This window comes from Urocitellus parryii, chromosome 14 (genome assembly GCF_045843805.1).
Source record: "Urocitellus parryii isolate mUroPar1 chromosome 14, mUroPar1.hap1, whole genome shotgun sequence".
Taxonomy (NCBI): domain Eukaryota; kingdom Metazoa; phylum Chordata; class Mammalia; order Rodentia; family Sciuridae; genus Urocitellus; species Urocitellus parryii.
Genome location: NC_135544.1, coordinates 52,790,881 through 52,815,599, shown reverse-complemented (window position 1 = coordinate 52,815,599; position 24,719 = coordinate 52,790,881). Strand labels below are relative to the sequence as shown.

Below are 24,719 nucleotides of genomic sequence, written 5' to 3'. Positions count from 1 at the left end.
CTCCTGCTTCCACGCCTTAAAATGCCATCTATATGCTAATGACTCTCTGCACGTCAACCCTGACCTTGGCATTTCCAGGTGGAGGTCTATTTGACTTCTCAACCCGAACATGGCCTAAACCAAACTCTTGATTTCTACCTGCTCCACCCCGACTCTGTCCCTCCCCTCATCTTCTCCCTCCTAGTAAGTGGCCGCACCGTTGTTGTTGGAGCCAGAAATCAGAGTTACCCATCATTCCAGCTCAGCATCCTCTCAGCTCTGCTTCCAGAACATATCCCAAGCCCACACATTCTCTCCATCTCTTCCCTGACCACCCTCACCTGGGCCCCGCAACAGCCTCTTAACGGGGGTTTTCATCCTCCCGTGATCCATTCTCCCATAGCACAAGAGTATCCTCCAAAGGCACAAATCACACTGTGCTGCCCAAATGTCTCGAATCTCCCAATGGTTTCTGATCACTCTTAAAATCCAAACTCCTGCCTTGGCCTGCAGCAGCTCGGTGGTCCAGCCCCACCTACCTCGACGTCCACCTCCAATGCTGCTCCCTGAATCCCACCATGGCCCCCTCATCTCCCACCTCCATGCACGGGTCCCCACCTGGGGTCTTTCCCTAGCTGTTCCAACTCAGCCACTCCCCTGATCTTCCCAAGGCTGGACCGTCTTGTGCATCAGAGTTTGCATTCCCAGTCCCCTCATCCCATCACCTAGTTTCATCTCTGCTTGGTGTCCCTCACTATCTCACATCTTCTTTGGGAATCTGTCCACTGGCTCATGTTCTATTCTGTCTCCAGCTCACAGAACACCGGCCCCATAAGAGCAACAGACTCCTTTGTTTTGGTCACCCATATGTCCTCAGCACCTGGAATAGGGCATGGCCACCAAGGATGCTTGGTGGCTGGAGATGAGCTCTCACACTCAGTCCTCCTGCAGGGAGGGCACCAAGTCCCCGGAGTTCACGGACACAGCCGCTAGACAAGGACGCCCCACACTGCACACACAAAGTCAAGTGTGCTCACTATTTCTGTGAGTCAGGCTGCAATGGCCTTCTATCCTCTGACACTCCTCAGTATCCATGCCTGGACCACTCCTCCCAGAACTATCCAAGGACACAAGAAGAGGGACTAGGGGAATGAACATGGTAGGGGACCAGTTGTTTCCCTGTGGGGTCACAATGAAGATTCTGTTCCAACCAGGGGGGCAAATGGCTTCTCCCTCTGTCTTTGCACTCAGGACTTCCCCCCTTTCTTTCTTCTCTTCCTTTCCTTTTATGGGAAGGGAAAGAATGGCAGACAGAGGCCACTGCCCAAAACCTACAGTCACTCACACACACATCACATGCACACACACACACTGACACACACCATCCCACTTCCACAAACCATCTCACGCACACCACCCCTCAAGCACACTGACACACAGGCTCCACGTACACTCACACCTATAGCACACACACACACTGCCCCCCACACCACTATGCACACACACCTCCCACACACACTCCACCTAGTGCACACACCTATGCACACACACCATCCACACATCGCCCACTACACACTACCCTCTACACACATGCACACTTTCATGCCGAGCCCTCTCCCGGCTGTGGTCCCTTCTCTGCACACCCCTGGGGTTAGAGGAGTGTGCGGACAGAGGCCTCCCATCCTGTGCTTCCTGCAGGACTCACGAGAGGGAGGGCAGTGAGCAGCTGAGCCGGGAGCGTGCTCAGGAGCACAGAATCCTGCCGGCCTAGGAGCTGGGGAGACAGTCAGCACAGCCAGGAAGCACTGGCCAGCACCCGGCCGGACCCCATCACCCACAGAGGGGGAAGCCACAGGGGGCACCCTGGACGATGCTATTGAAGGGAACCAGGAAACCCCCTCACCCCAAAATCTCACCCCACTCCTTGCACCTGGAATTCTACCATGAGAAAGGCTCTCTTTGGGGTTAAACCTGATCTCCAGGGGTCCTACGACATCACAATCTCTTCCTTGGACACAAAGGCAACTAAAGATGAAGTCATCAACACTGCTCACACTGGGTTGTGGGCAGACCCTGCTGCCCACTGACAGGAGCCCAAGGTCCTGCTTTTAAGGGGAGAGAAAGAACAGAAATGGTAGAGGGGAGGTGAAGAGCAGCTCAGCTCCTCGGCTCCCCGGGGGTGGGGGGGGAGCTGACTCCCTCCCCATCACCATCAGGGTGGCCACAGCAGCTTGGACTTCACCTGGCCCCAGTCCCCTCCCTGCCTGTCTCCCCCTGGCCAGCGGAGGAGTCCTCCCCAAAAGGGGAGGTGCAGGAGGTGGCCGAGCTGCAGCTAAAGCCCAATTGTGGTTGACACTCAGAGTGTCTGACAGCTGTTAGGAGAAGAATGTGATTTTGAAATTTAAATAACACACTTCTGCATTCGGCTCAGGGAACAACCTGAGGATAAGCAGTTTATCACCTGAGCCACCGTGAAGGGGGACAGGAGAAGGGCTGTCTGCTCCTCCAGCTCCTCCTGCTGCTTCCCGCTTAGCTGCCTCACAAGGGCCTCTGACAGGCACAGCCCAGCCTCCTGGACACTGAAGCCCACTCTCTCCAACCCTCAGCACAGTCCTGGGGGGGGGGGTGCAGAGGCAAAGCCGGGGCCCCTGCCTCAGTGGGGCCAGGGGCTCCGAGGGCAGGCCAAGGAGAGCAGGGGGCTTCCCTAAGCATCCAGGAGCCAAGCCTCTCCCCAGCCCCAGAAGGCCACTGAGTAGCTTTCCCAGGACACTGACTCTTGAGTCCAAGGGCACGTCCCTCCCTGCTCCAAGGCAGCCCAGCCCCTCCCTGGGTCCAAGCCCCGCACCCAAGCACTCATCTTGAGCTCTGACGGGAATAAGTCCTGGGAGGGAGCCACAAAGGAGAAACCCCCGAGAGGCCACCCCCCTGCCTGCCACAAGAGTCACTATTCACTGTCCCTGAGCTCACCAGGCTCAGAAGACTGGGGTCCCCTCATCACCCCAAGCTCAGCCAGGCCTCCCAGCGGTGATGCCACCTAGAACATGCTCTCCAGCTCCCACTTCCTCCTCTCCCCCAGCGCTGCTGGCTGCCACCTGCCCTGCACTCTTATGGTGTCACCTGGTCTACAATAAACCACCTCAGGGCATCCTGATGTGGGTCTGATGCTTCACAGCAATGGCCGGCGCCATCCCCAGAACACTCCATGGGAATTAAACAAAGCACTCCTCCCAGCCCCACCCGGCCTCCCGCACGATCACTTCCTGCATCCCAGCAGAGTCCACCACGCCCCAGAGCACACATGCACCTCACAGCGGCGAGGACTTCACAGTTACTTCTTCCTACGAAGGTCAAACACTCACACGAAGCCATTCGCTCCTTCTAGTCCCCAGACGGTGACCCCAATTACCACCATCTAGGGAGCTCCTAGGCACAGGTACCATGTGCGTAGCTGCCCCTATATCACTGCCCGTCCCTGCTGGGCAGCTGAACTGCTGCATTTCACTGGGAAAAGAATGAGGTTCAGTGACGCTGAGGTCACACAGTCAGGACAGCAAGGCCAGGATTCAAGACAAGGACTAGCTGGCCTCAAAGTCCACAACCCATCCGCGGCTCTAGGACCCTCTGTGCACATGTGTGAGGTTCAAAGGACAGTGTGGGACACTCAGGAGAATCAGAGAAGACTGTACACCCCAGACAGAGTCGCACCACAGTCACACACATGCCACAACCCCCAGGAGTGAACACCAGGAGGGAGGACACCAAACCATGGCACAGGACAGAGGGTGGGTGGTGCTCACTTCTTAGAGGACCATGTGCAAGTCTCCTTGGCAAGGGGCAGGACTGAAGGACTAGCTCCCTTCTCTCTTGAACCCCCAAAAAAGAGATCACTGGAACCTCCAACAGGAATGTCCCTGTCCTCCCGTGACTCCATCCAAGCAACATGGCCCAACTCAGATTTGCTGGCCAGTCAAGGTAGACCTTGCCCCGTCTTCCAGCTCAATCTACAAAAGGCCACCAAGCTCAAGCCTCGCTCTAGCCTCTGTCCACACCCAGTCACAACAAGGTTATCCCTGCTTGAGATTCCCCCAGACCCTGGAGGACTACTGTCCTCTAAAAATCACCCAGTCACCTCCACCAAGAACTAACCTGAAGTTGAAGTCAGTGTATGTCACCAAGAAGCTTGCAGCCATTTCCCAAATGCCAGGTTCCAGGCCAGCCCTGCCACCATCTGCCCCTGATTTTGGAGAAATCCTTCCATGATAACGTTTAAGTAGCTAACATACCTTTCCTGCAAATGCCCAGCACTGGGTCAAGCACTTACCCACATTATCTCATTTAGTCCTCACCTAAACCCTCAAAGACGGGTGTTTCTGCCACCACTGTGCTGGGCAAGAGGAAAGTGGGACACAGAGGTGAATCACTTACCTAACGTATGCACCAAGCAACCCGGTATTAAACCTCACCTACATCTGTCCCATCTCTCTGGGCTTCAGTTTACCATCAGGTGAAGGGTTGGGCCTACCTGATACCTCAGTTCCCTTCCAACTACAGAAAGAAAACAAAAAGGTACTCCATCCATGTGCTCCACACCTGAGCCTTGAGCAAGGTTGGGATCAGATGCCGAGGCACTGGACGCCCCCAGCCTGGCACCCCTCAGAGGTCCACACCCCCTTCTGGCTCCAGGTCACCTTTGCAGGACTTCTCCCAGGGTGACCTCCTCTGCCTGAGGATCTCTTATTTTTTCTCTGCCTTGTTCCACCCTCTCCTGCCTCCCCAGCTATATGCAAAGGGTCAGTCACAGGGTCAGCCTGAGGACAGGAGGGTCACTCAACTTCAACATCGACCCCTCCAGTCCCTCCAGATGAACTCCCACCTCTACAGCACCCGTGCAGCTGAGAGCATGACCGCTGTGGAGCCCAGTTCAGATTCCAACACACAGCGGGCTCGTTGCCACATCCATTCTCAGTGGGCACCCTCTACCAGCCCTGTCCCTAGGGAGGGGCACATGCTCGTCACACAATGTAGGCACCCCTGGTGAGAAAGGCCACAGCAAGGCCCAAGAAAACATGTCCTGCCACAGTATGGATCTTAAATGTCCTCCAAAGGCTCAAATGTTGAAGGCTTGGTCACCAGCCTGTGGCACTATTAGGAAGTCATGGAACCTTCAGGAGAAGGAGCCTCGTGGAAGGAAGTGAGGCCACTGGGGGTGCCCTTGAAGGGGACATCAGGACCCCAGCCTTTTCCTCTTTTTTTGCTACCCAGCCACCATGGGGTGGGCACGTCTGATCTACCACACAACTCCACTGTGACACTCTGCCTCACCACAAGCCCAAAAGCAAAGGGCCAGGAGATCATGGACTAAAACCTCTGGGAGCCAAAATGAACTTTCCCTCCACACAAGTTGTTTATCTCAGGTATTTTGTCATAGCAACAGAAAGCTGACTAACATACCCCTTAGTGGCCAAGCCAGGGTTCACACCCAGGACTGTATAGCTCCTGTTCCCATGTACCAGGTGCCACATTTAACGCTCTAGATCATGTTCTCAAGAACCTCACTTCTTGTCCATGAAATCTCCCTTCCCATGTTTAAGTTGAGGGCAGGACATGAGTTTGCTTCCAACATCACTGTCACTGTCCTTCCTGACCTTGGCCTCAGGACTAGCTAACCCAGGGCCTGCCAGGTGGGCATTAGGCAGAGAGGAGGGGAAGGCCCTGGGTGTCTGGCAGCAAAGGGCATTGCAGGAATCCTGGCAGTTCCTTACCAAAAGAATCCCAGTAGGACTTTCCAAGAATCCCCAAAGAGAAAGAAGATGAGAGATGAAGAAGGACATACTCCAGGAGGCCCCCAAACATGGCCCCAAATTGAAGACAGGAGAAGATGAAGAGATATAGGCAATTGGGCCGCAAAGAGACAACAGCCCCCATCGCTGGTACCCAGCTGCGGGTAACAGAGCCCAGAGGAGACCACAGACTCCACCTTGCCTCCCCCAACCTCTCCACACAGAGTCAGTAGGGGGCAGTACTCCGTCGACTACAGGCAGCAGGAGCTTCCTGATGGTCCCTTGCAACCCCACAGGTGTAGCTTCACACACCCAAAGCAGCAGTACAAGGTCTTAGGTCACCCAGGCAAGACCCCCGGCTGTGTGTTCCATGTCCAGATACTGATCTCTCGGCCCAGCGGGAGCCAGGCAGGGGCCATGAGGGCCGGAGCTCTGAGCTGGCCTGCACACCCAAGCACTCTGCCATTTTCTTTATGCCCTCAAGGGACAAAGGGTGGAAAGCACTGCCCTAAGCTCAGGTCTCCATCACGGGAAAGGAAACGTGAGGTCTAGAGCCAGGAAGTGACGTGCCCAAGGCTGCCCAGGTGAGGTGGGGCAGAGACTGAGCTGCAATCCAGCCTCCTGGCTCCTGATCCCCCTTCTCTGTGCCCCCCACCGTGGGCTGCTTAGTCTCCCGGTGGCAGGGCCTCCCCTCCCAGCTGTGCCCAAGTCTCCCCACACAGAGCCACCCACCGACCCAACTCTAGGGCTGCTATGGGTCCCGAAGAATCAACAGGGGCAGAGAGCAGGGATCATCACCGTTCCCAAAACCCGGGCCTCGTGGTGGGGAGTGGTCCCAGAGCACAGAGGCCCAGAGCTCGTGGGGCCGTTATCTCTGGGCAACAAGTGCCAGGAAGCCGAGTCCGTGAGTGCACATCCCTCGCTCGTCCAAGAGCCTCAGTCTCACTCCCGGAAGACTTCCTCCGCCAGGAAGACACTGCAGTGTGGAGTCGGGAAGCCGCAGGGGCCGGGTGAGGCTGAGGACCTGCAGCTCCTGTACTCCGGGAGCCAAAGTTGTTTACTTACAGGAGTAAACCCAACGGCACCTGCCCACACGGTGGTATTCAGCTGGCACCTGAGCAACAGGTAAGGGGAACCTGGGAGCCTTTGGGGCAACCAGGGTGTCCCCACCACAGCATATATATATATATATATATGCCAACAATCCCCAAAGGACCAACCCACGGTGGGTTCCTATTCAAAGCTAATCAGGAGACTCAGAATGTCACTCAGAAGGACCTCCGTCAGTCCATCACGGAGGATGGGCAAGACAGCACAGAGCTATCACAGTACCCACAGGCAGACCAAGATGGCAGCTGGTGCTGGGACCCCGCTGGGAGGCTATGATGGTGGGAGTGGAGGGCAGGGCGCTCCATGTAACTGACCAGCTTTGAGGTCTCCATTCTCCATTCCCCACCACGTCCCACACTGCCAAGGCCCACTCTCTGGCTACTCTAGTTTGAATTTCAAATGTCACCAAAGGCCCATGTGTAGAAGGCTGGGTCCCAAGCTTGACACTAGTGGGAGGCAGTGGAAACTTAGGAGGGATATCTTTAGGTCTTTAGGGCCCTGGGGGTATGCTCTGGGAGGAGACTGTGGGAATCCAGGCACTTCCTCGATTTTACCTCCTGTCACAAAGTGAGGAGCTTTGTTCTGCCACATACTCCTGCCATGATATGCCACCACAGGCTCAACGCAACAGGGCTAACCAACCATGGAATGAAAACTCTCAGGCAAAGTAAACCTTTTCTCTTTATAAGCTGATTATCTCAGGTATTCGATACAGCAATGGAGAGCTGACTAACATAGAGGCCAGTGCCTCACTTCTACCATGGGTCCAGAGTTTCTCCCACCAAGGACATGCATACCTTCCCCATCTCTATCATTCTCAATGACCAGGCATTCTCAATGGGAGAGGCTGTCACTTCAAGGGGGCAAGGTTTGTTCTTGGGTAGACAAAAAAAAAAAAAAAGTAGATATTATAGTGGTTTGTGGTCATCCAAAATTCAATCTTCTGTGACAAAATTTTGCTTCTTGGTACTTAATTTCTCTAGCTAGGGAGAATCAGCTTTTCTCCTTAGGGAAGTCATATGTGGGAAGGGGGTTGAGAAACATTATCCTAGAAAGTTCTTCATTTGAAGGGTTTAGGATCCCAGTGGACAGTCCTCTGCTCACAGTGTGGAGCAGTAACTGGTCCCCACCCCAGGACATTTGCAATGTCTGGAGATGTTTTTGGTTGCCACAACTTGAGGATATTACTGTATTGAGTGAGTAGAGACCAGGGAAGATGCTAGACATCCAGCACATAGGACAGAAGTCAGGCCAAAGTGTTGACTGTGCTACTGTTGAGAACCCTGGTTTAGAGAGATAAGAACCTCAGAAGACTTCAAAGACAGCTCCTGTGAGACCTGAGGCCTGCAGCTCCCAGAGACCCTCAGAAACCCCTGAGAACAAGCCCTGTGCTGGCCATCCAGGCACAATGGCTCTTGGAAGAGGCACCTCCCCCAAAAGCAGCTCCAAAATGGAAGTCCCCTCTCAGTGCCTGAGCAGGGCAGGCTGCCCTGGGCCCAGGTCTCTAACATGACAGGTGTTCATGAGGCCAAGAAGGAACGATGAAGCTCATCCGGCTCTGGGCCTGGCCTGGGATGCAAAGCTACACCCAACATGGAATCTCACTCCCCAGGGCAGCATGGGGTGGGGGACAGCCCAGGGGCCACAGAGGCCTCAGGGAGGGAAAACCCAGAACAGACCAGAGTACAGTAACCTCAATAATATGGGTGGTCTCCCTTATCTGAAATGTGTAGCGCCAGAAGTGCTTGGCTTTCAGATCCTTGTTTGGATTCTGGAATATTTTCATCTATGTAATGAGATGTCTTGGGAATGGGACCCAAACACAAAATTCACTTTCGTTTCATATGTATCTATACACACAGCCTGAGAGTAACTGTATGCACTGTTTGTAGTGTGCTTGTACTTTGAGACCCAGCCCAAGAGGACAGGTGTGGAATTTTCCACAGTGGTATCATGTCAGTCCTCAAAAAATTTTGGATTTGGGAGCATTTCAGATTTGGGATTTGGGATTTGGGGATTAAGGATGCTTAACTTGTACCAACCTAACAGCTCCTAAATGCTCACACAAGCCCTGCAACACGTGAGCACTTTCCAATCCTCACTCACTCAGACGTCAACACAGTCCAACCAGGTAGGAGACCGAGGCACAGAGACGGTTAGCAACTTGACCAAGGAGAAGAGCTCCAAAGCAGAAAATTGGAGTGAAGGAACCAAGGCGCAACAGGTGACAAAATAGGAGAGTGACATCAGGATTCAGGTTCAAGACCTGCCAGTGGCAGCCACCATGCTAGGCAAGATCCTCAAATCTCCCCTCCAGACCACCAGCGAGGGAGGTGAGCCTTCTTTAAGGACCAGGAATCCAGGCTCAGGGACAGTCAGGGACATGCTGAGGAGGAACACAGCCAGGGGAGCCCAAGGCTCCTACATCCAGGCCCAGAGCTCCAGGGCCACCTCCCAGCAAGGGCCACTTACCTGAGAAGATTGAAGCAAGCCTGAAGATGTCCGAGAGGCGGGAGGTCACTGGCTCGTAGGGTGAGGCTTCGTAGAACTCCTCACCTGGAAGAGAGAACAGCATCAGACCCAGGGCGCTCCTGGCCACAGCACTTCCGGTGTCTACACCCTGTCCAAGGACATTCCACCACGAGGGCTAGTGGAACTGGGGAGACGGGCAGCCCTCCCCGAGTGAAAAGGGCCATGCAGTCCAGTTAGAAATGAAGCCTTCAACCTGTCAGTGGGCACATTATTTCTCTCCAAGGGTGGACCCTCCCCCAGAGCAGGCAGGCAGCACTGCCTGGCACTTCTCTCCTGTGATCTCCCCTCACAGCCAGCCCTCTCTGAAGGACTTCCAAATGCACTGGAAAGAAGGACAAAGGAAGTCAGACAATGATCCCCAGAAGGCCAAGCACAAATCATAAAATCTGAAGCCAATGGTTCAGTACCACTTCCTCATTTCACAAGAGAGGGTTCCGGGGTGGCCCAGGGAGGCAAAACCAGCTGCCTGAGGTCACACAGCTTCTTATGGCAGAGCTACAACTAGAATCCAGTCTCTTGGCCCTCACTGTGGTTCTGCCCACGTCACTCAGGAGGACAGAATTTCCTCTTTGCTTCCCCTGAGGTCATCAGAAGCATCTGGCTGGAGGGGCTGGAGGTTGTTGGTGGGAGGCCTGACTCCCTGCTCCTGTCAGCTTGATTCCCCCTCCCTGCCACCACCTGCCTCCTCCTCAGACCTTTCCTCAGGCTTCAGGGTGCAGAGAGCTCAGGAGGAAGACATGCCGGGGGATAAATGGCACCCGGCTGCCCCGGAAACCCCACCACCTCACGGGAATCCTGCAGCCTCTGCCAGTGCCTCACAGGAAAGCAAATACCCTCAGGAGGCCTGGGCAGGGAGGAGAAATCGATGCACACTCATTCAGACTGTGCGTGCGGTGAGGGGCAGCAGGTAGGGGCAGCCCACAGCTCACACTGCCCCCCCACCTGGCCCACTGCCACAGGCAGGCACCCCCTGCCCATGGAGAGCCCAGGTGGGGCAGCATCCAGGGGCCACCTACAGGGAGGCATACCCACCCAGAAGAGGGGCCTGGGAATGGTCCTCTAGGAGGAGGCCACTCTGAGGCCAGGACTGGAGGTGCAGCTAGCCCCGTGTAGAGAGCCACTGCTGAGCCCCTAGGCTCCCAGGAGAGGGCACAGGGCCAGCACAAGGAGGAAGCACCCCCCCCCAGCTCTGGTGAAGCAGCCTCTGCCCTGCAGCTCCCCCAGAGGAGCACCCCGCATGCTGGACAACACTAGCACGCACAGTGGGTTTCCCTCTGGAATCACTGCCTGACCCTATCCAGTCAGCTTGCTCTTCGTGGACCCTGTCCAGACCCTGCCCGCTGGGCTTTCAGCCTATCAGCAGCCTGCATGATCTCCATGTCCTCCCCCACCCAGGGAACTCCCAGTGGAGGGGCCAGCAGCCATGGTTGTGTACTGAGGCCAACAAGAGCTCAGGAGTCCCTTTTATAATTAAAGTCACTGTGCCTCCCACGTGCCACTCCCCAGAATGTGCTTTCCACACCTTCACTCACTCCCTCCTCTTCACTACTCTGTGAGCTAGGTACTATTGTCCCCTCTATTGCACTGACAAGGAACAAGGGATACAGGCATCCAGCAACTTGCCCAAGGTTGCTAATGCCACGCAGCTGGTAAGCAGCAGATCCAGGCTTCAAACCCAAGTAGGTGGCTTCAGGAGCCAAGGGCATCACCACCATGCACACAGCCTCCAAATGACAGTGTTACTGAGATCAGGAGCTCTTAACTAGCACTGATGGTGCACTCTCTGTATCTGGGGACGGGTCAACCAGCAGCCTTGACTAAAGGGCATCCCTGAGAGAAACGGCCTCCCCAGGTCCAGTTTGGAGGGCCATCTTCTTCAAGTCCATTCATTTAAGTCACCTGTTCCTACAGCAGAATGCACCAGGGGGAAATCCCAGGCCTGGGCCACCGATGTCAGATCCTGGGAACAGACACACAGAAGAGCCCTCTGCTCTCCGCGATCAAAGGATCCGACACCTTGGATCTCAGTATCGCCTTTGGAAAAGGCAAGAACCTGGTTTCAAACTCCCACGCCACCAACAGGGACAGCCCCACTGGGTAAATACTGGAGGTGGTAATGACAGAGAGGAAAGAGGCAGCAGGCCATGCCATCTCCCCCAGGGCAGTGGGAAAAGACCTGGAGAAGGGCCAGGGACCCTGGGTCCAAACCTGGGTTCCCCGCCCACCTCACTGTGGCTGCCAATCAAGGCGTGGCCCAAGCCAGGTCCAGGTCCTCTGCAGTTCAGACTCCGGGAGCTCTGAGGCCATCCCTTCAGAGGCCACATGCCTGCCACAACCTGCTCCCCTTCCTCCACTGCCACCGCCAGCTGTCCCCACAGGCTGAGGGCCTTGGCCAGCTACCGCGAGCTCAGCCCAGGTAGAGGGAAAAGGCAAAGCAAAGGCCTGGGGCTCCACCCATCCACCCGGCCCAGAAGCCCGGAATCCACTGGAATCAGAAGGGAATACAACCCACACACCCCTCCCCTCTCTCTGGAGAGTCTTGCCCTCCCCTCAGCCCAGGCCCAAGCCAGCAGGCGACTAAGTGTTCCTAAGGAGCAGGGAGGAGGTTCTTGAAGCTTCCCCAGGGAGACCCCTCTACCCCAGCTGGGAACAGTTGACTCTCAGGAAGATTCTGTCACTCCCAGGGACATGTGAATGACATATCCAAAGGTCTCTTGGCTTCCCCTGTCAACCTCGCCCAGAATGATATCTAGCCCGGAGACTCAAAAGGAGGTGACACCCCCTGGGGAGAGGAGGCAGGCTTCTGAGGAAGGGGACAAGTTGGAGGTGCTTTTCTGAATGGGTCCAAAGGAAAATCTGTCAGGGTGGACACAGGACAGGAGCCTCAGCTCTTGCAGGGCCACCATCCTCTGAGGCACACACTAGGTGCTTGACAGACGGTCATTGAGTCAATGAACAAAATCACTACCTCAAGGTCCAGAACCAGAGACGGCCACCTGCAGTGAGACATTCCCAGGTCTAAAGGGTCCTGAAGACCCCACAGCAGCACCAAGCGCCGTGCACCAGCATCGCGCCCACCGCTCTCACGACACGAGGAAGGAATGCCTCACTCTCCAGGCTCTAAAAGCACCGGCCTCCAAAGCCTGTGAAGGCGCTGAAGTCCAAGAGAGCCACTGAGACGAGCAGGGCTGCTTGTGCTAAAAGCACCAGGAGGTCCCCATGCTCTTCCGGCAGCAGGGCTTCCGTCCCCTCCTCTGTCCACTCTGCGACCCCAGCACGTCCACCCAACCAGCTGCCTACTGTCCTCTAGGTTGAAAGTCAAGGTTGCCAGCAAGAAAACAAGAAGCAAAGCCACTCTACTATTCCAGAACCAGGAGTCTTCCTTCCAGAGTCGGGCTCTGGGCAAACAGTTCCTTGTCTCGTGCACAAAGGGGACGTGCCATAGGTCAGCAGTCCCTCTTCGCTTCCTCTAGTTCCAGGGGTGGAGGTTGCTAGGGAGAAGTGGCCGCTGATGCATGAGGAATTATTCTGCTGTTAATGACAGTGATATTATTCATAGCTGTATGCGCTTCCTATTCCAGTGTTCAGAGTACACCTGAGCCCTCTTAGAAGCCACTCAGGGATCCCTTTTTCTCCAGCCACCACACCTGCACCTGGAATCCTCCTTCTCTTCCTGCACCCAGAGGGAGCTCCTTCCAGAGCTAAGGCTAATTCCGGGCCCTGGGCCGACCCCCTGCGCCCTTCGGGGAGACCCTCCTGTCTCCACAACTGCAGTCCTACCCAAAATTTAAATTCCACCCTCTCCACCTATCTTTAAAATGTGTGTACTTGTATATGTACACATACATAGGTACAGAGGTATAAATACACCAAAAATACACACCAAAAATCTGAAAAAAAGTTGTCCACCCCTGTTCCTATTCACGGGCTAACCAGGCTCCTGCCTGCAGCATCCACCTAAGAAGCCTACCCCAAGGGTGGCAGAGACAATGCACCCACCTGACCTAAAGTATGTGCCACTGTTGACAGTCCTTCCTTCTGACAATGAGCCCCTGCATGCCTTCCCACTGGTCCTCTGACTTCTCCCCTGAGCCTTCTCAATTGCCCTGAAGAGTTCCCTTCTTTGAAAGTCAGTGGGCCAATGGCCTCAGGACTCTGCCCCTGCCCTCCTCCCACCATGCTTGCCCCTACTCCCTGGGTTCCAGTGAGTGCCGGAGGCTGATGCCCCCTCCTAAGTCTCTCTCCAGCCCCACTGCCTCTGCACTCCAGATCTGCCTGTGAGGGGGATGGCCAACGAGAGAGACACGTGCCCCAAATAATCTCACCACCCCCACCGCCCTCCTCTCACCCAAGTACTTTGCTTCTGAGGAGCCCATCACCCACCCAGATGCCCAAGACGGGAAACCAGGTGCCCTCCTTGAGTCCTCTTCCCTCCCCCTCTCAAGGGCAATGGGTCGCCAGACCTGTTGATCCTACCTTCTGAAAAGCTCTGCCTCCCTCCTCCCCTTTCTTGCCGCTGTGGCGCTCCCCTCACATTATTCCTGGCCTGTGTCTCCTATGGCTCCTGAACAGCCCTTACCAAACCTTTGGTGACTCTCCTCATCAAAACCACAGAAGCACAGACCTGGTCATCCAGCGGTCTTCCTCCAAACCTTGTGGGGTCCCCTGCTGCCCCAGATCTATCAGATCTCGTGCTCCCTGCCCCTCCTTCTCCCCACCCTCCCCATGCCCCCCTCTACCTTGTCCCATCACGTCAGTTCTGCATGGGGTACAGACTCTCATCCAGGTCCTGCACGTGCTGCTCCCTCCACCCACCCACCCCACTCCTCCTACACCTGCCCCTTTGTAACCCTGACGCACTCTTCATTCTCTGCTTGGAGGCTGCCTTTCCCAGGAGGCCCTTTAGATTTTGTAATAGAGATGGACTCCAAGGTGCTACCACTGCACCCTGTGACTTCCGGAAACAGAAGCCCCCCACCCCTGACTATGAGCTCGGTGAAGGCGGAGGCCACACCAGCTCTCTCCATGATTCCCACACCCAGCAGGCAGTAACTCTCCAGTGTTCTCCAGTGTTCCGTATACTGCTGAATCAATAAATTAAATTCCAGTCAAACCCACCCCCTAAAACACATGCAACTTCCTCACATTCAAGAATGAGCAAATAAGGGGTGTCACTGAGGTGGCGGTGCTCTCAGGTTCTGCCTCCAGCAGTCTTGCCAAGGAACGTAGGGCCTGCTGCCCACACCTGCCTGGAGACCTGGAGAAGGTGTGCAAGTGGCCATGAGGTCCAGAAGCCCCATGAAGGCCAACCTCCTGGGAGCAAGGCTCTGGGCCTAGCAGCCAGCAGGGGAGGTGACTGGGAAGTGGCAGGCCAGCAACATGTGACTCACCGTGCCCCTCTCCTGGCTGTCACTTCTTCATCTTGGCACCTCTTGCCTCAACTTCTCACTATAAAGGGGCCACTGCACACTGTCCTTGCTTGAGTCCCCGCCCTGCCCTTCCTCTGTCCCTCCAGCTCCCCGTTCTCTTCCACCTCCTCCTCCTCCGCTGGCCCCTTGCCCTCCTAAGTGGGGTGCCGACTTCCTCTGAGGTCTCCGCTCTGCTGGTGGGCAGACAGAGGGTGGGCCCACTGGTCCTTCACCAAGCCCCCGAGTCCCTGGCCCCCCACACGCCCTCCCTGGGGCCCAGGGCCTCACCTTCGGTCAGCCCCAGGTGGATGCTCCAGTAGATCTGCAGGCACTGCAGCTCCTTCTTCATGCCGCGCTTGCAGCGGCAGTCGTAGAGCGGGCTCTCCTGCAAGACCTCCAGGGCCGCCTGGCACTCCCGGTTGGCCAGCATGGTGTTGCGGTCCCGGCCGGCCAGGCACTGCCGCAGCGTGCGGTAGCGGGAGCTGCAGTTGGATTCCGCCGCACACAGCTCATTGGCCCGGACACAGTCCACTGGGGGGCGCCAGCCGTGGAGCTCGGGGCCCTGCAGGGAGGAAGGGCTGGCCAAAGAGCGGAGGGTCTCGTCTGGTTGGTGGGGAGGGAAGACAAGCATGAATGAAGGCCACCACAATCTCTGACTCGACATGCAGGCCTGGACATGGGCCCTCCTGGGGACCGCTGGCCCATCTACACCAAAGCACACCAAGGCCAACTCAGCGGAACAGCCCTCCTCAGACCCAAGGGTTTCAGGCCATCCTGCTCCCTGGCTCCAGGACGGGCACTGTGTTTGTCCTCAGCACAGGCCCTGGGCCTGGGAGCCAGGCTCAGAACCAAAGGCAGTCCAAGATGCCACAGGTCCCAGAGAGACTGTCACCACCTGGGCTTTTTGGGGTGCAGAGGAATTTCACCTGAACTTCACCCAGGACCCCTACAAACTTCTAGCCACAGGCCCATCCAAGCACTGTGCTAAGCCTGGAAAGTACCAGAAAGTCATGACTCTCAGAACCTCTCGGGGCCTTATCCACACTCTGTGGTTCACCACCCCCATCTTACTCTAGGGAAACTGAGGCCCAAGAAGGGAGACGCCAACTCCAGATCACACACAGAGGTAGGAACGGCCCCTCTGATACTAGTCTCCTCACTCTGAGTTGCTAGACTTTGTGAGAAGCGAGAATAGACCAGCCTAACTAACCCTGTGGTGGAGGCTGTCCAAGGAAGAGCACCCCATTTGGACCCAGCGCCCCAAGGCTTCCAGTCCAACTTCCAACCAGACGGAGGTCTGAAAACCTCCCTGACACTATCAATATCCACCCAACCCCTCCAAAAGAACAGGCTAGGTGAGCCAAGAAGCAACCACCCCTCCGTTCCCCGGCCCTGCACCTGCCTCTCCCACCTCCATCTCTGCTTCTCTCGCTCTCTGCCTCCTCGCAGCCTCATCACCTTCTCTCTTGGAGTACCTGGCTTTCTCTCACCTCCTTCTCTCTCTCTTGCCTTTCTTTCCTCTCCTCTCCTCACTCCCCTGAAGCCCTCTCCACTTCTTTTTTTTTTTTTTGTCTTCCTTTCAAAAACCAAATAATAAATCAATTGAAAAAAGGATGGAACTTCCCTCCTTCAGGCCCTGACTGGCAGACTGAGCCTTGCTTCTCCAAAACTGAACCACCACCCATCAGTCCACCCTCTCTCTGTCCCTATCCCCAGTGCCCTCACATGGGAGGAAACTGGGGAAGAAGATTTAGAGGTAACAGGCAGGGAGAGGCTGGCCTGTCCCTTTCAAAGCCAAGCTTCCAAAATGGTTCCCTCCATTTGTGGACATCTTCCCACCTCCCTGTCCTTGCTAAGCCCCTAACTCCAGACTCTGCCCCAGAAAAGCCCTATACCATGGTCAGAGCCACCACTGCTTTTTCCAAGGCCCAAAGAATAATTTTGGAGGCTTCTCCACTCCTTTCCACCCCAAAATATAATAAAATCCTGGGTCATTACCCCCCCCCTCCTCAGAATACTGCAGAATCCCCCCTCCCTGCCCAAAGCAGCCACTCTCCCAGCCTTCCCCCTAGGAGGCCCTGCTCAGGGGGGAGCTATTGCAGGGGGACAGCGACACCTAGAGGCAGATCACTGCACAGCAAGCCTGTCACTCCCCAGAGCCAAGAGGGAAAAGGAATCATTCCCAGAGGACCAGGATCAGGAGGCCTACCCCATAAAGAGACAGTGGAGGAGAGGAACAGGGACAGGCAGGGCTGCAGAAGGCCTCAGGGACCCGAGCAAAAGATGCTTCCTTCTCACACTGACCACACCTCAGCCCCAGAAACGGAAGAGCTGTGGCCACACTGAGACCAGAACCTAACAGAAGAAGCCAGTGCAGAGTGGGAGGTACAGCAGCGGGATCAGCCCAGGCACCAGCTGGAGACGTGTCCTCCACACCAGCTGAGGTGGCATCTTTCCTTCTCAGCTTCAGCAGATTCCTACATCCTTGAGCGGGACCCGGGTGCCTCTGGGCCACCAGGAGCAGCTGAGCCAACCCCACCACCACCACCTGCACCTGCTGCCCCCTCCTGGCCTGGGATCTCCACTGACTTTTCCCCAGTGTTCCAATGGGTGGTTCATCTTTCACCTGACTACACCGCCCCAGGGGTACTAAGAAAGGGGCGTCCTGGTATCCTCAGCCTTCAGTCAGCTCAGAATCCGCAGCAGGCTTAAAAATCAGTATATCAGTCTCAGGAACTGGGCCACTAAGAACATGCACCCCACCTGTCCTGCATGTGGGGCCACAAGCCACAGTGAATGGTCTCTACACAATCCTAGGGAGGTTCCCATTCCAAAAGCAAGGGCCCCTGGGATGGGGCAGGGGCACATTCTGCAAAGGACTGATCCTTTCACCAACTGTCCCTTATTCTTCACGACCCCCAGAACCAACCAAGCCCAGCCAGAGAAGGGAATTGGGGCCATCCAGAACCTTCCCCCAGGAATCTTAGGAGAAGAAAGGGCAGAGGTATCCTGGGGATGCCTCTAAACCCTAGATGGGGGAAAGTGGGAGCCATCAAGAGACATGTGGAGCAGCTTCCAGAAACATGGGGGGATCAAGAGACCACACAACTGACCTCCTAAATTCAATGTCCCCCCAAAAGAGCCAGATATGTGCTGAATGCCCCTCAGGAGTGAGCCTCTGGCCACCCCTCCCCAACCACTCTCCTTATCACACTGTCTCCCTCTACACCAGCACAGGAGGTGGAGGTCAGCATGGCTGGGCAAAGAAGGCCTCTCTCTCCACCACAGGCCTCTGCCCCAGACCTCACTCAGATACTTGGGAAGGATCCCAGGGCCCTAGCTCCAGGAGCACCCTTCACCACATCCTCAGCCTAAACTGCCTACTAAGTCAAGTTTCTGAAAACCCTCTGCCCTGAGCACAGTTTCCAACCAATCCCCAACTACAGTCTTCTTGCCAGGAAAAGGACCCTAAGGCTAAAGTGTCCTTACCACCACCCCAGCCCGTCCTTTTGGGAGCCCCTCAATATCCTGAGGCTACTCAGCTAAGCTCTCAGCCCAGCTTTGGAAGAGGACTCCTCAAGGGATAGAAAACCGAAGGGCTGTGACCCAGGGAGATGGTGACCACCTTCTCCCCTCCTGGCCTTGAACCCTCCCACTCAGTGCCTAGGTTGCAGACACCTGCTGGGCACCTCTGCCGATGAACCACACACACCTTCACACACACACACACCCACTGTGAGCAGGATCCCTAATGCCACTTCTGGGAAGGAGACGAGAGCTGACTCTTCAGCTTCCTCAGCTGGGGACACACATAGGGGTTTGGGCCTGGAGAGGGTTGCTCTCCTCCACCACCAGCCTTCAGAAGGTGCCCACACCTGGGAGCTCTGTGGCCTGGGGGTGCACAGCTCAGCAGCAGGCAATCTGGCTGTTTTGACCGAAATACAATTTTCTTTTCTTCTTCGCCCTGATCATTCCAAGCCCCAGAAAGCTGTGTTTTCAAACCAGCAATGGGAGAAAAGGTCAGGTTTTATAACAGTCCCTTCAGAAGGAGAGTCCACTTCCAAAGGATTGCCAGGAAGGGCTGCAGGATGGCAAGGGGCCCAAGCACCTTCCCCGCTTCCTTGTTCTGCCCCTCCCACCCCAGAGAGAAGTCACCACAGGCTTAGGGAGGCAGACAGTAAGGGCCACACCCCAGGGCAGTGCCAGGCCCCCTGGGGAGCTCCTACCTTGACCCAGCCAACATTACTCCCATTGACTCCAAAGCCCAATCCCAATTTATAAGGCACTTCTTGGGCCTCACACATCTCTCTGTAACCAGCATCTGCCTTCCAACCTGGGCCTTCCCAGAGCCCTGGTGCTGGAGGGAAAGGGCACACCCATGACCCCACCAAGGCAGCCTGGCTCATACTCCACACAGCAAGCAGTGTGGCTGGAACAACACACTGAGGCCGAAATGTGCCCCTATGTCCTCTCTCTCTCTCTCTCTCTCTCTCTCACACACACACACACACACACACACACACCAGGCTCTCTATAGAGCACACATCCCTGACCGAAGCCCTGCCTAGGACTCCTGATGAGCACTTGGCCTTGCAAACACCTTCTTTTCCTCCACTGCACCCAGAAATGGCCTTCTTTAGACCAGTTACCCCAGCAGCTGAGATTTCACATGGCATAAAAGGGGCAGAGATGTGGGAAAGAAACTGCTGGGATTGGGGTGGGGATCACAGGCAGTCTGTCCTCCTGTCCTGGAGGGACGGGGCTTACAAAATAAACAGTGGTCTTTGTTCAGATGCCTTTTCTTCCCTCCCCCACATCCCCACCCCTTACCTTCTTCATCTGAAGAAGCAAACTTTGGCCTCCTCCCTCCCTCCCTGTCTCCCCAGCCACTGGGCCCTGAGCCCCGAGGTGCAGCAGGGGAGGCCTTAGGGCTCTCATATCCTCTGCTCCCACCCACCCTTCTGACTGGGGTCTGGGCAGAGGATAAGGAGAAACTTGCAAAGTGTTTCAGGGCTGAGGAGGTAGGGTGCATTTGCAGAGCTTGATTGGCAGGTGGGGAGTGACTGCCAGGGCTCCCCATAGATGTCCAACTGGGAGCTCCAGCAGAAACCCTGACCCTCCACTTCGGGAGCAGATCTGGAAAGGTGAAACTGGCATTTCTGTCTCTTTCTCTCAGCCACCAGCCTCTCCTCTCCCTGCTCTCTTCCAGATCAAGAGTTGGAATTATTTTTTTTTCTTAAGTTGCTGCAATTTGAACCCATTATTGTGAGGGAAATGAGTGCCATCACGGCATGCGAGAGTGTGTATGGATGGGGATGGTTTGGCTGTTCTAAGTCTTCTTCCCAATCCCCCCGTGCAGTCAGCGGTGGCTGGGGTCCCTCCGCCCGCGTCCACGCCGCCCAGCCTGCCGGTTCGCTGGTGCCCGGGCCGGGCTCGCCCCGCGGCGCGCTCTCTCCGCCAGTCTCCCGCGGCGCCCCGCTCGCCCGCCCCCCTCCCCGGCTTCTCTCCGGCGCCCGAACGCGCGGCCCCGCGCTGCCCCCCAGGCTCGCCGCCCGCAGGTACTCACCTAAAAAGAAGAAGAGGCAGAAGGCGTTTGCCAAGATCATGTTAAATAAATCCCACAGTTGGTTTTTTTTTTTTTTTTTGGTCTTTCTCCCTTGGGTGGAAAAAAAATGAAATAAAATAAAATAATACTAGCCAAGCAGTGATAATCAGCCCCAAATCCAATGCGGAGATCCCAGCTAGTCCGCCCGATGAGGATCCAGAGTCTTGCGATTCTCGCCTCTGGCTGGAGGGGGTGGGGTGGGAGGCGGGCGGTGGGCTGCCTCTGGACGCCCCCTTGGCCCACCGAAATCAAACACACACGTAGCAATGAGTCTGGCCGCTTTATAAGCCAACAGCCCGGTCCTGAGGTCAGCCCTCCCCTCCGCTCGTCCGGGAAGGCGCGAGTCCCCGCGGGTCCAATTCCCCTGCGCTTCCCAAGAGGGGACTGGAGAGGTGGGGGCGAGGCGATTCGCGAGTGGAGGGCTGGAAGGAAGCGGCGAGGGAGGGAGTCAGAATAAATGCAAATAGGAAAGAAATCCACCGACGGGTGTGAGTGCCCAGGAACGATCCAGTCGGAGCTTCGAGGACAGAAGAGCCGAGTCGCTTCTTTCGCAGCAAGACGAAGAAAAGATTCAAAAAAATCTTCTCCCGCTACCCCTTTCTCGGCTCACTTTTTTTCTAATGGAATTCCAGTGGCCGTGTGTCTCTGCGTGCGTGTGTCTTTCCTTTCCCTCCCTCTCCTCTCCTCTCCCTCGCTCTCGCTCTTTGCTCTCGCTCTCTCCAGCTCTCCCTCGCTCTCCTCTCTCCCTCCCTTCTCCCTCTCTCCCTGCTCCTCCCTCCGCCCGCCCCCTCCCCCTTCGCGGCTCCCTCGCCGCGGCTCTCGCGCCCGCGCCCCTCTCCTCCGCCCGGGGCTCGGCGCTTGGGCTCCCAGGCGGCTGGCGGCGCTGGGCGCGGGAGCGCGGCGGAGCAGCGACACTCTGCAGCGGCGGCGGCGATACGGCGGTGGCGTTGGCGCCGAGGAACGCTGGCCGAGGGGAGAGCTCCGCCGCTGTCTCCCTTTGCTCAGCCGCCCGCCCTTCCCCGGACTGACCTGCTGCCTTGGCCGGAAACTGGCCGGCTCCCTGGGCGACAGCTCCTGCTCAAACCCACCGAAGCTCCAAGCCCTCCTCCTCTACCCGCAGAGCCCCCTCCCGCCGCGGGCGGGCTCGCCCTCCAACCCCCACTGCCACTGCCACTGCCACTGTCCCCGGACCCTCGGCCGCCGGGTCGCGGAGGCCTGTGGAGGCTGAGTGAAGTGGGAGGGCGCGGGTCCCGGGCGCCGAGCCATCCCGGAGGCCTGGGGGCAGGGCGCCAGAAAAACCCCGGCCAAGCGGTCTGGTCGGGAAGGGGGCTCCTCCCTCCGCGGGCTGATGTGTCCCTCTATGCGGGCAGCCAAAGCGGAGCGTCTACCAGGTGGTGCAAAGAAACAGAAGGACGCCCTCCGGCGCCAGCGCCCCAAGCCGGGGAGCCCCGGTGCAGCGTGCCTGCCCAGCCTAGCCCCGCGCGCCCATACACGTGTGCTTTCCACGCGGAGCTCGAGAACTTTCCCCGCACACGGCGGCGCTAGTACCCCGCACGCCCCAGCTTCGCAGCCCTTCGAGACGTCCCTTTCCCCGTTGGTCTCCCCTCCCCCGGAACCGGGAAAAGGCTGCGGTGCCTGGGCGCCCTGGCCGCCTCCACCGAGGCCTGAGAACCTGCCCAAACGGTGCCGAAAGAATCGGGCGGTGATTCGCATCCCACAGCAGCGGGAGCGCCCGGAGACCAACCCGGGCAGGGGCTCCGCTCCAGGTTCCGCGGCCACCGCCTCCCGGGAGCTGGTCTCGAAACGGCTGGCAGCTCCCGGCTCCCGAGGCTCCGGGTGGGGACCCCATCCCCCAGCCGGGAAGGGGCCAACTGATTAATCCATCTGTCGGTGGACCGGGCTCACCGGCGTGTTTTAGTCACGGAATTTACAATAAACGCCCAGAAGCACCGAAAAGAAAGCGTCTGGCTGGGAAAGGGTTGAAGAAGTGAGGCTGCTGACACGTTCCGGCAAGACCAGACGGGGAGAGGCGGCGGGGCTGCAGACACACGGTGCACACGCCGCGGCGCGCACGGGAGCACACACCCACGCACCCCGGGCACCCCAGTTTCACACTCCCTCCTGACACACCCTCAGCTGTGTTAGAGCTGCCCCGAGTCCCTGGGCTTCCGCGCGCACATTCCTTGCTAGCAGCTCGGTGCGCGCAGAAGCGAGATGCTGGGGTGGGGTGTGTGTAGTGCCTCGTAAACTTTCTGCGCTGCCCAAAACCGGATCTGGACTGCATCTAAGGTGTATTTGGAGTGCCAGTGAAGGCATATTAAAAAAAAAAATGCTAGACTCGACTTTGCGCGCGAAGGGAGGGGTCACCCACGAAAGCAGCAGCCTTAGCTAGTGGGAAAGCTAGAGGGAGCAACTTCCATCTTGTGGATTTAGGCGGGAATGCGGCTTCCCCGAGCCCTCGGAGCGCAGGGTGCTGGTCTTCTCCAAATGCCCCTTTCATTTGGCCTATTGTGGGGCAATGGCCCTCGACCTTGCATCGTCTCCCTTGCCAGTGAGTAGTGTCTCCTACAGACGCCTCTCTAGCCGGGTAGTGGAAGGTACAGGCAGAGGGCCTCCGGAACTGGAGCCCCTTAAAGATTCCCCGTCAATCCTGAGCTGCTCAAGTTCTAGGAAACGACTTAGCACCTGACAAGGTCTCCTAGATTCCTTCCAAAACATCAGGGAACTTAAGGAACTGGTTTCAGACAAGTGCAGGTAAAATGATGAAAAGTGACAGGAGTCACACTGCGGGGGAGCCTTGGACCAGAGGCTGGGAGCTAAAAAGTACTTCCTCCCATCCCTACTTTCTGGAGTTCCAGTCACCGCCTCCAACATCCATTTGTATGCCACACCGGCATTTCTTAGACACCCTCCAGACTCCAAAATTACAGTTCAGCATCTCTCTCTCTGTTTCCCCCTGGATGGGGGAAAAGTATATATTTAAAAGAAAGTAAAATCATCTACACATATGTGTGTGTTTGTATGTATGTGTGTGCATGCGTTTATGTGTCTCCCAGCTAAGTATAAGGAGGAAAACTCTGAAGGACTTGAGGGTTCTGCCCCCCACTTCCAGTGAAGTGGGCTGAGACAGCAGCAATGGACACCCAGGGGTGGCATCCAGAGTTCCTATGGGGACAGACACAGGGGGACCCTTCAGGAACTCAGGACCACTCTGTCTGTGGCACTCTGACCTTGGACCCCCTCCTCCCTTCTGTCTGCTCAGGGGTCTCACACCCTCTGCCAACCCCAGTCCTCAACCTGAGCTGCTTTTAGATATGGTATAGTCCATGTATCACACCATTATTTCCTGAGCATCTCCTATGTGTGAGAGCCACCTCCTGAACTTTTCTGAACTTCAGTTATCTCATCTACAAAATGGGGTTTTTAAAAACAACAACCTTGGGCTGGGGTTGTGGGTCAGTGGTAGAGAGATCGCCTAGCACGTGCGAGGCCCTGGGTTTGATCCTCAGCACCACATAAAAAAATAAATAAATAGAATAAAGGTATTGTGTCCAACTACAACTAAAAAATAAATATTTTTTTAAAAAGTACACCAACCTTGATGAAATCAAAAGAGACACTGAACACAAAGCAGCTAGTAGAATTCTTCACAGACGTTCATTCACCCCTTCTTCAGGGGGTCTGGGAGAATGAAGGACCTTTGACAGGCAATAAAAAACAGCCAGGGTTCAAGAAAAATTTTAAAAAAAAAAGAAGTTTCTAGAAGATAGAAGGAGTTCTTACAAGAAGGAGTCATGGGGGAAGGACATTGTTCCTCAGGAGATGACAACATAAGCCCTGAGGATACCTCACACACCCTCCTTACCTGCATCCCTCCTTCAGCAAGTATAAGCCCATCCCAGCAGCTCCACTCGGGGGGAAGGGTATAGCCCACCCCTGAACACCCACACATGTGTAGACATGTGTTGACCTTACAGTGTAGCCACCTGCTCAGTGACCGGAATCTCATCACTGTATTTACTTTATTGGAAAGAAGAAGGCTGTGAGTTCCCTTGCCCCAGAGATAAAATTCAAGAATGAAAAGAAAACAGTGTCTTACCGTCCTGAGAAGCCATCAGGAACCACAAAACTGGTAAGGGAGAGGTGTCCATAGCCATGGGACAGCAGCCCGACCCAGGGCATCCCACCACCAGTCAACTAGCACAAATTTATTGAACGTCTTCTCTGTGCTCAGCATGCCGCCAAAGGCTGTAGGGAATAGGGACAGGGTGCCCTTGCCACGGAAGCATCTATTGATGGAGTTAA

The 24,719-nt window shown here is 56.2% G+C and overlaps 1 protein-coding gene across 1 annotated transcript in view; it reads right to left on the bottom strand.

Annotated features, from left to right (window-relative positions):
- The window catches only part of Gfra2 (GDNF family receptor alpha 2), an 83,654-nt gene extending 63,210 nt beyond the window's left edge, over positions 1-20,444 (bottom strand). The window contains exons 1-3 of the mRNA XM_026397503.2: positions 20,376-20,444; positions 15,098-15,412; positions 9,342-9,425 (exon numbers count right to left, since the gene is read on the bottom strand). Coding sequence (XP_026253288.1) covers positions 9,342-9,425; positions 15,098-15,412; positions 20,376-20,415 — 439 coding nt within the window. The 5' untranslated portion in view covers positions 20,416-20,444. The remainder of the gene's footprint in view (positions 1-9,341; positions 9,426-15,097; positions 15,413-20,375) is intronic.
- Positions 20,445-24,719: the final 4,275 nt, after the last annotated feature.